At 39.4% G+C, this 12,968-nt stretch overlaps 1 protein-coding gene across 5 annotated transcripts in view; it reads right to left on the bottom strand.

The window, feature by feature from the left end:
* The window catches only part of TLN2 (talin 2), a 229,989-nt gene that overhangs the window by 22,272 nt on the left and 194,749 nt on the right, over window positions 1-12,968 (bottom strand). For all 5 annotated transcript variants that reach the window (XM_064456644.1, XM_064456649.1, XM_064456646.1 and 2 more), the window contains 4 exons: window positions 10,882-11,067; window positions 5,412-5,519; window positions 1,512-1,617; window positions 590-714 (listed from right to left, as the gene is read on the bottom strand). In XM_064456644.1, the coding sequence (XP_064312714.1) occupies window positions 590-714; window positions 1,512-1,617; window positions 5,412-5,519; window positions 10,882-11,067 (525 nt within the window). The remainder of the gene's footprint in view (window positions 1-589; window positions 715-1,511; window positions 1,618-5,411; window positions 5,520-10,881; window positions 11,068-12,968) is intronic.

The following is a 12,968-nucleotide window of genomic DNA, read 5'->3' as shown; positions in this document are numbered from 1 at the left end:
CACTACTTCCTTTCATAATGAACTGTAATTTATTTTCCCTCAGAAAAATTAAACAGAAATGGTCATACTACATATCTGATTTGATACTGAAGCAGCTAGTCTTCTAGCAGGGCATAAAATGCTATACTTTTAATCTTAGAAAATCCTGAAGGTCTTTTGCATTTTGCTGAATCTCTTCTGTGTTGCTGCTGCTTTCTCCTGCTATACTATACACATTCAGATGAGAACAAAGGGTCTTCAAAGGAAAGCAACCGAGAATGACTTGTCACATCAGTGAGATGTGTTTGGAAACAGGAAAGAGGAAAGTAAATAATCAACAGTAATGATACTGTAACTCTTAAAAGCATTTCGCTTTTCTTCCTTTGCTTGCTCATGGCTGGTGTTTGACTCACTCCCTGAAAAGCATTTTTTAACCTTCCTCCTTCAGGGCTAAGTCCCATCCAGTGCAGTGTCTAGTGGCACTGAGACTGATGCAAGGCTTGATTGTTTATACCATTATCATGGACAGTACGAAGTATACACCACTATATGGGCTATATGCATCTTCTGCTTTATTAACTTCAAAGAAACAATGGGGATGGACACTCACCTTTGGCTTGGCTCTTGGTTTCAGCTGCTCTAACTTCTTTGCTGCAGCCTCAATTGATGCTGCTGCCCCTAGTAGCTCTGTCTCTGCAATGACTGTTGGGTCTTCTGGATCCACCCACTCTGTCCCTGAAATTAATGGAGACGAAGACAATAACTTCAGTGCCTCTGTGAGCTGCCATTCAAACAGGGTGATTTACAATCACACTTCAAGTGTCAAACATGGAACGCACATCGTAGAAATCTGATTTTAGTACCATAATGGCAAGAAACCACTGTAGTTTATGCAACTGAGAGCAAAATGTCACAGTGAAAAAAGTATTTAGCAGGATTATTCTGTTATGAAAGTAACTTAATTAAGAAGTGTGTAAGCAAAGTAGCTTCAAAAAGGATACCATCCATACTGGGAACAAAACTAGCTGTCACTCAACTTTCATTTATCAGAGCTCTTACTAAGATGGTTTCTAACTTGAGCAAGTTGTAAGGTACATTGAGAAGTCTGACAGAATGGTAAAGAGGACATGTTATAGACAACAGATAATCATCCACAGCACACTTCTCAGAGTCTCATTTTTGGCAGTGGTTAGAGATGAAGCTAGTACTAACTGATATTGTATTTTGTTTTCTGCTACTGTGGCTCTTGAGTCTTCTGCTTGATGGTTCCATCTTCAGAGGCCACATGATTTACAGATGACTTATGACCAAGCATAGGAAGTGGGAGAAGGACAGACATGCTTACCAACACTGTAAACAAGTGAATACCAGCAGAGAAATTAAAAGAATGGAAGCAAATGGTACCAAGACACCTAGAACATACCGAAAGGAGTTTTGTTAGTTTTGGGGTTTGTTTTAAACGACCAAAATTACAGACCACCATCTCTGGAGTGAAAACCACACTGTACTGACAGCCAGGCTGCCCAACTCACCTTTCATTGCTTCTGCTGATTGGATGAGCTCTGTAACAGCACCAGCAACCCGCTTGGAGAAAGAGGCCAACTGATGCTTTAGTTCTGGAGTTGGTTTTTGAAGGATCTAGAGAAAAAGATAAAATGTAATAATGCATATTAGTAGGGATTCCAGAGAACCCTGGAACATTCCCAAGTGAAAGATTTATTTTATACAGCAATCGGCTGAGAGAAGTCCAGTGAGAGAAATACAACTGTCAACCAATCACTAGGAGCAAAGGCTTACACTGCAATGTCTGATGTATACTAGGAAAGTGGCACTGCCTTGCATTTCTATAGGAACTGACAATATTGTCTGGAAGTTCTCAGTACTAAAACTAGGACAGAATTCTCCAAAGCAGAGGCGGATGTGTGAATATGTGGGAGCAATATGCAGCTTTAGCACTCCATTCTCAGATATTATAGTCATTATACTTATGTATCAGGCTTAGTCTTTCTAAACTGCTAGAGGGGAGCTGATTTTCTAGTATTAACAAACTGGTTGGTCACTATTTCTAAGAAATAGAATTATAGAGTTCTGCAAGCTGGCGCTAGCTGCCTGTTCTGGAAAAAATCAGCAGTAGTGAACACCGTGGAAATGCCAACCCTGGGCAACACCCTTAAACAGAAGGGAAAGAAAGACACCTCTGAACTGAATTTGCATCAAGTGTTAAACTGCTGTTAATGGAAAACAGTCATACATTCAGACAGTGAGGTTGAATTCTGCCCTGAACAGGAACCACATTTGCATTTTAATTACCATTTTGTAAGGAGAAATAAGATTAAGTTCTGGAAATTCACATATACTCAGAAACTACTTCTGAGAGGAGAGTGACAGATATACAGAGAGATTTAAGAGCAAAAGAAGAGGTTGAGTCTCGAAAGTCACATTCAGGTGTGCATTTCCTTAATGTTTTAAAAAACTCCCCCACAAGGCAGCTCTAAAAACTAGGTGCACGTTGAAAATACATTTTATCTTTTTGTAAGCATGTTTCCCATTTTGCAGTCAAATGCCTAACCCTTTACTCTGACAGACTAAACTAAACTGATTTTTTTTCTGAACTTTGCCTGGTGAGAACTCTGCCACACAAGAATCCTATCTCTGTAGAACTGCCATGTCAATATATGGGTGGACTGGTGTCCTGCTTCCTAAAGATGGTCTTTAGTCAACTAGTTTCCGTAATAAACAGAAGTACACGAATCCTCAATAGCTAAACAATCTGCAATGCTAACAAAATGTAACAGCACAGTTATAACCAAGGTTTGTACACTGCATAATGCCTTAGTATGGCAGAAATTGAGCATTGAACATCTCAATGGTTATCTTCCCACACAAGCAATGATGTTGAAAAAATACAAGAACGTGGTTAAGACTACAGTAAAGTATGACATTTTCTGCTCCAGCAACTGTGACACTAGTGCTACCTATGATAGTGGTGACAATGTTGGAATTGAACAAATGTATGCAGATCTTAAAAGTAGGCAATTTACAAACTGCACTATTTTAAAGCCAATTTAGAATTCACAGCAGATCCTCATCCCCTGCAGAGTCATGTACAGACATGGCATGAGAACAACAACAAAAGCCTCAGACTTCCCCTCAACTCAGAATGCATCAATACTGACTGAGATGGACCATACGAATACATAAGAGGGCAGGTCAGTCTAACCTTGCTAAGAATACAGCTAACAAGTTGTTTTATATGCATTTGTGCATACCCAACAGCTTTAATCAGTGCGTTCCCGCACCTTACTCCTAGCTAGGTGATTAGAGGAATATTCCTTTGAGCAATCAAGTCAGTTTTGTGCCGCTTGCCCAACACAACCTCTGCACAAGTCAATATGTTGTCTTAAGAAATCTTAGCTGTTGCATCTCAACTCTTGCACCTAAAAAGTATCATCCTCAAATAAAGATGGCTGCTGGATAGTACTCCTTGGCACCCCTGTGTTGAAGCGCCCATGCAATCATCCCTAGCCTGACTACCACGGGCATGACTGAACTTACTAGCAACCATATCACAAGGTGCCACGTGGACTAATTAGAGATTTCTAATCTGAGATGATCTGTGTTTCTGGAGGTTATAAATTAAATAAGGCTGTAGACCTAGGGGTTCTAAACTACCAGAGTAACAGGGATTGTCTGATGCTGAAACCATCTTACTGTCATTTTCTTTTATCTGAGCAAAACAAACCTGAGCTATGATGTTAAGTTAGCAAGATTGTGTATGGCAGGAGAACAGCTCAGGTAACCACAGAACAAGCAAACAAATCACTTGGATTACATCTAGACTGTGTTCTGCTTCTGCCACAACTCACAGGAGTTAGAACTCAGGGGAAAGGGGGCAAAAGTCCCTAGAGCAAAAAGTCTGTCATTTACCTAGTTGAATGCTCCTCCGAAAGTGATCTTTTCTTCATCTACCTTCCAAATCCTGTTTACATTTATGGAGTACGGCATGGATGTATTATGTGTGTATGTGACTAGTTCTAGACAGACTTCAGCAAAGAGTCAAAACGAAATTATCATTCATTATATCTTTTTTCCATGCAGGCATTATGCTCTTCAATTGTGGTTGTAATCTGGGTCACAGTCAGTTTTCTAAGGCAGCAAACATGGAGTGGGGTGGGGGCGGGATTTTCTCATGGCTTTAGAGCCCTGAAAGTAAAGCAGCTGAAGGTGAGGAAGGCCTTTTCCACCTATTGAAGGAACAGGCCTTTTTCACCTTAAGCTTCTTTCCTTAAGCAGAGAGAGAAAAATAAAATGAGCAAAAATTGAGTCAAGTCCTTGGTCTGTTCTGGCATATAATCTGAAACAAGTACTATGACTGAGTTTGGGAGACCAAACCTGAAAAGTCCCTGAAGTACCTCTAAACTAAAAATGGATCACACATCTAAAGCTAAATTACTGATTGCTATGCCGCTCTAGAAATTACATTGACAAGTTCAGTCGTCTTCAACTATTTTCTCTGCTAGTGACAAGCATAACCATGACTTTAGTTCTGTGTTATGTGTATTTCAGGGAGTTGATGTAAACGATTAGACATACTGTATTCTCAGCAGTAAAGCTGACTTGGATTTCCTAATCTGTAATTAGTGGCTGCAAATTTCAGTTTCAGATACTTTAATATGTCAGCTTAAAGCCACTTAAAAGAAATCTCTGGGCATCCAGGAAGCTGATAGTTGATTTAAACCACCTTCAAACACTTTAGTATCTCACAAATGGTAGTTCGAGCCCACATTATTGCTTCCTACAAATGTAATAGCAACAGGAAAACTATATATTTATTATCTAATAATTATGTATGGTCAAGAAAAGCCAACTGAAAGTAGGATTCATGAGTTTGGATTTAAGTGGAGAAGTTTTATGCAGAACTTTGGGGTTGTCATGTCTGGCATGAGTTGGAGAGCTCTTTGTGAGGCAGTGCTGACTTGGGGTTTTGGGATGGCACTGAGTAGGTGACTCTTATTTTCCTGGAATGAGGACTGCAAAAGGCATGTAAAAGTGCTTTAATAAAGATTTTGTTACCTCTTTGGTCCTGGGGACAGGAGTGTGCCTAATATGTCTAATGCTTATAGTGGGCTTAAAGAATACTGATGTGTCTTATTGTAACTTCTTTGTCAGGGACAATTTTTAGGTCAGGATCTTTATGGCCTCCAAGATCTGATCCAGAATTCAGTCCAGTTTAAGTACTTCCAGTCTTCCTTCTCTCTCGCAGTTTCAGCTGAAGTATTGAGTTTATTTCAGCTTGCTTTTCCTAAATAACAAAACTGTTCATAATCTTGTGAAAACCTGATAAAAACATGCCACTATCAGCCACTACAGAAAGAGGTCAGAGAGATTATTCTTGGAAGGGATCCAGTATGTGCATGCAGATGACTCCTTACCATGAGAACATGTTCCAGGAGTTCCAAGTATCCCAGGGTACATTCTGTTCCAAAGCGCAGAGCTCTTTCTCGAACTTCTTCGCTCACATCTGGGTGATATGATGCTTGCTGAGGACGCAAAACAACATTAGTATTCCAAAACCGCTCCTACAAGAGGAGGTCAACACAGAGAAGAAAGAGAAGGGAAGAGATTTTTCATAGCAGGCAAATGACATATGAGTTCGAGGGCCAGCCGTTTCTGTTGTAAAGGTGTAAGCAAACTGTGCTCAAAAAGCAGAAGAGCTCCAGTTCTGAGAATGCCACTGTGAACACTTTTGCTTTTATCAGCACATCCTCCTGTCTGGGTGTGCGTCTGCAGGCTTTCTTACTGTCCTTCCTCAGGTATTGACAGCAGTAGTACTACTTCTTTCTTCCAGTTGAGAACATGAGATATTTTTCATGAGAACATGAGATATTTATAACATTCCAATAGAGAAAACCTTGGAAAACAATCTGAAAATACAGGAGGATTTAAGATTTCTTCTCATGAAAATATATCACTTGGAAAACATCTTGGGGATGGAATGGGCTCTTGGATTATGTATATATACTGTTCTACAGTGCAAAGATTATGCTACTGTGGCTCTTCTTTTTTACTGATACCAAAAAAAAAAAATTGTAAGTGTAGTTTTGCCACGCACAAATGGCCATTTATATCTTACAGGTTAGAAATATGCTAAAACCAGTTTTTACTATAAGCCTGTACAGCCTACCATCATGGAATGAACACAGAAATGGCCATCTGGTTTAGAGACCAAAGCACAGGGCTGGCCCCAGAAGACTTTGGGCCAATCAGAGACCAACCACCAGCCCATTGCGTGGGTTAAATGTGGGTCTCTCACTTTTCCTTCTCCATTCCTCAAGACAAAGATAATGGCTTGCTCCCTACAGAAAGTTTTGCAAATGGCAGATGAAAAGTGCTATGGAAGTACCAGGATATGGTTACTCTACCCAAGAGAGACAAAACCCAAACCAATCAACCAACTCACCCACCCACGCAAAAAAGCATTAGCTACTTCTTGTTATCTGGTAACACATTGTATGTAAAAGCTTATTAATGGCTTTAGTTTGACATAAGGATTTGACACAGCAATAGGCAGTGCTGGAACTATCTGTTTAAATACAGAGAAGCAGCAGCAGAGTCAGTTCTTTGACTCCTTAAGGATTTCTACTAAGTATAATGTCTGACATCTGACATAAGCCTAATTCAACCATTTTATTTTTAATAAAAAGTAAAAACTGCAGCTTCTTCCTTTTATTTTCTAAAATAAACATATAGGGAACTTTTTTATTGAACAGAAGTGCTAGTTGTTGACTAGTGAAAGTTCCTAAAAATTTTTAAAATTAGTATTTCCTCTCACAGAACAGGTGCTTCCACTGCTGCAGCCTCATATCATCCACTGGGACAGGGGATTATCTCACTGCTCGCTCATTTTGAGCCCTTCCTGCAACCCTGAACATCCCGAGCAAGCGCTGCTGTCAGCTGGGCCTGGAGCTGGTGTCTGGGCTCCCTCTGCTGGGAAGTTCAAGATCAGCAGAGCACAAAACCGGCTCTCACCAGCCACCTCCTTCTTCTTCATCTTGTCAACAAATAATCTGAAGGGAAAGGAGATGGGAGAAAACAGGACGGGATTCTCCCCATCTCCATCATACTTCAAACAAGCTCCAGAACAGCTTATTTTTAATTTTCAAATAGGGCAGAAGGATCCCCGAATGTTTCATATGAATACTGTAAGCACTGCAATATGCCTCTTCTGCACTTAAATATTGTTATACACGCATTTAGAGCAAACATGTGTAGGAGAGAAATACAGACTTTATTTTATGCGTTGCATACATAGCCAAGACTGATATCAGAATATTTTGGGAGCATTTTTAAGGTTCAATGAGTCTTAAAACAAACCACATACTTCACAGCAGAGTAAAGAGGTGATAAAATCATTTTAGGAAGACATTTTTGTAACCCAGAAACATTCCAAGAGAAATGTCACTACACCAGTTAGGACTCACTGCAGAAATGTTTCCTTCTCCATATTTGCACAGAAAGCCTGCCAAAGCACCTCAAACTGAAACTTGTGTCTGAAGAACCGGAGTACACATTTATTTCCTCATGCCGAGGCTTCTCTTCACTATCAGCTCTTACTTTATCTTCATGTGCTTTCAAAACAGTAAGACAGCAAGCACTACTTGACCATAGTACTACAACTTCTAGCCCACTAGCACTGGTGGAAGTATAATGTACTGAGACAGTCAGAGTCAAAAAATCAGCGCTATTTGAAGGAACCTGGAGAGTTCACGTAGTCCAACCTCCTGCCTAAAACTGGGTCAACATTACATTCTAACGAGATCACTTAGGTCTTTGAAAATCTCCAAAGATGGAGATTAGATATCCTCTTTAGGCCCCTGTCCCAGTGCTTAAGTATCCCCACAGTGGAATAATTGGAAGTTGCTATGTTTCAATTTTTGACCGTTGTGTTTTGTTCCCCTGCCATGCCCCTCATGTAAATAGCCTGACCCTGCCTCCTCTCAGCAATTTGCCAGTAGGTTTTAGAGGGCTGCTGTGAGGTCCCCTCAAAGCCATCTCTTCTCCAGGCTGAACAGACAGTTCTTCAGCATCTCCTCACAGGGCCTGTGCTCTAGCCCCAACTGTCTGGATGGGCCCTGCTGAGCCTGCTCCAGTTTGATCAGTTCCTTTCTTCTTTTGGGGAGCCCAAAACTGGACATAGTATTCTAGATGCAGTCTGATGAGTGCTGAGAAAAGGTGAATAATTGTTTCCCTCAACCTACTGGCTATGTAATGATTTAAGTCATTATTCACTTCAATTATTTTCTATGCTTTTGACGGATGTTTCGACCTGTTTCCTTTTCAACAGCAATCTTTAAAAATTGTGATATTATGCACAGGTTACTTACTGCATAGTCATTATTTTATACAAATAGGTAATAAAGACAAATCGTTATTATCTTAGGGCCTGCTCTAACCTTCAGTAAATGTAATTACAGCATTTCCACTGACTTTAATGAGAGTTGTCTTAATTCGTTATATCCCACAGTAATCAACCTCATTGTCTTTTGAAATGGCATCTACTTATAGGATAGAATTAGTAATGACCACTGTAAATTCATGTATAGCAGAACAAGCACGAGGGTATAAATATAACTGCTAGTAAGTCAAATCCCTTATACTACTTGCCTTAGGCAGCTGGCAATGAAATAAAACTTAAATTTAAATTCCTGACACCAGGGAAGTCTGAGCTATGTTCTATACTATTCTACCATAGATCACATATACGTACTTTTGTCTTAGCCTAAAGGACATCAAAATCCGATTATTTGTCAGTGGTTATTGTACAGACTAGCTTAATCACACTGGAAACCCCTCCAGTATTTGTCAAGTATCACAAAACCCAAGTTGCATTGCATTGCACAGCTTTTATGGCATAGTGAGGCTAAGACTGCTGGTTCCTATCCCTAAAATTCATGGTATGTGACTTATGAAATACCATGTACAGTTTGTAGAAATTAATTGCATAAGATTTTTAAGTCTCTGAGCAAAATTTGTAGAAGCAAGATTTTCTAAATAAAGTGTGGTAGAAACTGTATATTTAAAAGCTGTGCTAAGTTACATGGCTATTTTGTCACACATTTTAGATAGTGCATCAAATTAGTATACCTGGAGACTTTTATTCCTGTTTGCCCAATAACCACTCTTGATTTTAGGAAAGCTAGACAAGACAAAATTAGATTTTACTGCTTGTCAGTGTACCATTACAGGTAAGTAAAATGATTCCCAGCCATCTGCCATCCATAGATTGCTTTCTTTGTGAAGGTAATTCCCTGGGAGATCACAAATGCTTTTCCAGCATCCCACACCTCCACTGTGCAGTTTGCAGGAATTTTCATCACGTCGTCCGCTTGTAATGCAGGAACTCTGAAACCATTAAATTAACTGGGAGCAAATGTAAACATAAAAAGATGAATGTTCATAATTAAATGTTCAAAATTACGTATTGGGCTGTATACTGTGATTGTGAGTGCGTTTGTAACATTTCTGGAAACAGAGGATTCTGTTTCTGAGCATTTGCTGCCTGTTTGGAGAGATCAGAACAAAAATGTGCCTGCAATAGCCACTGTCAAATGACAAAGGATGTATAACGTGCCTCAGCATCTGAATTCATGCCTGAATTGATTTGTCAGAATGTTGCACAACTCTGAACTGTTCTTAGCCTCCCTGAGAAGTTTCAATGAACTGGATTGTACCTGAGACATACCAGGCTAGGGTAGTTCTCATATAAGTAGCACAGTTGTTTAATTTTCCCATGCAAATTAGAGCTGCGTTGTTTTGTTGACCTTCTGAGTTTATGAAGCAGAGAGAACAGAATCAAAATCTGAAGCATGCAGAGCAGTCAAGAACTGTCACATACTGAAAACCCTGCCAGCAAACTAAGTCAAAATAAAAAGTTTCATTCAACGTTCTGTATAAATCCAGTTCCAAGTTAAATTAGAACTTGTACTTTTGCACGAGGAACATTTTAAAAACAAAATTAACCCTTCCACCTGGGCAGGATTAGGCTAAATATTAATCTGTGACTGACGTAGGCAGTTAGGATTTGACCAAATACTGAAAATCAGACACATCTCAGAGAGCACCGTTACTTTACTGTCATGTTCTGTCCATATAAAGGCAAAAATCAATAAATATCATTTACAGGCAATGGCATTTTTGTGTTACTACTGAAAATCAAAAGGAATGAGATCTTTATAGTCCCTTTTTAAAAAATTTATGCCTAGATTTTTTTTATCATCAGAACAAAGCCAAATGGCTTAACTGTAATTTATACAACACATACTTGCCCCCCCCAGTTTTGCAGGGCAGTATTTGAAAGTTGTCAAGCTCAAGCAAGCGTAAGAAGCAGGGTACCAATATTTTTAGGGCAAAGGTAAAACATAGTTTTGCAAACCACAGAAGAAACTGACCAAACTGACAGGTTTGGTTAGGGGGGAAAGACCCAAGTGACTCCTTTCATCATTCCTGCACTGTTCCTAGGAACAGTGAAATCATATTAATTTATTTTTTAATATTTATACGTATTTATTTAAATTATTCATATATTCTACTACTTGCACAGATTGTTTATCTTCCAGTTTAATAGGAGACTGAAAAGTAGCAAATTTCAGGTCAAACAAAACTTCTCTTTTTCACAGAAAGAAAATAGTCAGTATTAGTGCTGCTTCTTTTTTTGTGCATAGCACAGAAAATCCTTTCTGAGATGTTCCCATAAAATTATCATAACCATTAACTTTATAATCTGAAAAGTAGACCATTAATACAAAGAAGCTGAACAGAAACTATAACAACTGAGGGATTTAGAGGCACACACACCCCAAAAAAAGAAAAAAATCACTTTTAGGCAACAAAGTGAATCTTTACCTTACAAGCTGTTAGCATGTCAGCTACTGCTTTGCGGCTCAGATTTGCTGTAGCAATCACATCCTCCTGTCTGCATGAGTTCCCAGCTGCAACAGCTTTTGCAGTTGCCATGGTGATTCCTTTCGTCATCCGGATTGATTCTTCAGGTGATGATGTCTTTTCTGGAACCTCGCTTGACTGAAACACCTAAAAGTGAAAGCAGAAGGAAAGCCTGATACCATTCAAGTCAAAGCAGAACAATCATGAGAAAGAGACAGCAAGTGGAAGCAGGCTTCGAACAGCAGGAAATCAGAAACATATTCAGAGTACTTGAATAGAATCCTTGCTTGTTATAAGCCTGGTCCTGGTAAACGTGCTCACCTACAGACAGCAGAGAGAAACAATAAGCTGAAGGAAGCATACGAGAAAAGGTTAACCCATTCATCTTATCTGCCATTTAACTGACTGGATGACAGTTTATTACAGGCAGCTATTCCGAATGTTACAGAATCAAAAGAATCACTGTTGCTTTAATTATATTCTTTGTGTCATCCTGACTGCTGCTTAGGCTGGCCTACTCACATGAGGAGATCCTTTCCCTGCAAAGGCTGGGCCCAACCAAGCCCTTATTGATAGCACAGTGCAGGAGAGACTGAAAACATCACTAAAATATTCCAATGTCTCTTAAAAGAGTGGAGGTGGAGCATTGTCTCTTACACTACACTTAGTGTACCTTAGAAACCTAAAGATATAATTTTGCAGTGTGAATCATGTGAAAATAGTTCAAATTATCTGACAGTACACACTGCTCCCACGAATACTTGAATACATGAACTGTGGTAAGATTTAGGTAATAAGAGCTACACTTTTGTATTTCCTTTTCCCAATCTTTAGTCTGCATTTGCTTGCCATTCTTTTACTGTGCAGGGGCAATATGGAGTACACAATTAATCAGGAGAGGTTTCCTGCCTACACACAATGCAACATAAGCAGACTAGTGGTTACAGATGCAAATGTCTGGACAGAAATGAGCCTGGTCTATCCCACGCTCCCGGTTCGTCAGTTTTCCACTTCCTCTTTCCAGAAACAGACGTGATGTTAAAAAATAAAGTCTAGTTAAATATGTGAAGGACATCCTTCAATGTTGCTCAGGTTCAGTCCCTGGAGTTCCAAGTCAAGCTTGATGCATTTTTTTGAGCACATAACGTGCCATCCTCGGTTCCTCTCAACCCTCTCCTAGGACTCCACTTTTCTCCCCATGAGATGACAACACCATGACCGCAGACCCATTCCTAAGCAACGCTGACAAAAAAAAAAGGAAGAGGTGGGACATTTCAAAGAGATACCAACCAAACAGAAAGCAGATGTGATAATGCACAATCCTTCAGTGACAGATCTGGACAGGTTTTAGATCAGAGTTATGGGAAAGAATGTAACTTAGCCAGGCCTTCATGAGGATACATGACAGTAATGTGCATTAGATATCATACAGCACATTACTGATCAAGAGTTTTTATCACTGCAGATGCTGAATGAATTCCCACCAACTATATACACATACTAAAAAAACTAAACCAAAACCAAACTAAACAAAACCCAAAAAACCAAGAGTTATTTCTTCATTACAACAGCTTTGCTCACACAATGAAAACACATGTTTTATGGAGAGCACTTGGCAAGGCAGAACTGTGCCAGTGCAGTTACAGTGTAAGAATTTCTAATCCACAGACTATACAACAGAATATTTTCTGCTGAAGACTGTGCCTATACGTTTTTAATAAAAATGGACTGTAAGTAAAGGAAGGGAAAAAATCAGGCTCCTACACAAACATGTAGGTATTAATTTATGTCACTGACTAGCGTACTAGTGAAAAAAATAACTGAAAGCTGCAGCTGGAGGCTATACTTTTATATCTTACAGAACAAGGAAAACAATTGTCATGGTTTAACACTTAGTTCGGGAGAGAATTCCATGCTGTTGTTAATTCCTGCTCAGACAGAATATCATATAGGAGGCTATGGACCTCTGGCAGTATTGTTTCATAATGAAGGAAAAATAGGAACAAGATTAAACTGCAGGTGCAATATGGCTATGATGCTGAGGAGAC

This window comes from Phalacrocorax carbo, chromosome 7 (assembly GCF_963921805.1).
Source record: "Phalacrocorax carbo chromosome 7, bPhaCar2.1, whole genome shotgun sequence".
Lineage (NCBI taxonomy): Eukaryota > Metazoa > Chordata > Aves > Suliformes > Phalacrocoracidae > Phalacrocorax > Phalacrocorax carbo.
Note: the sequence above shows the minus strand (reverse complement) of the source record. Positions and strands in the feature narration are given on the sequence as shown.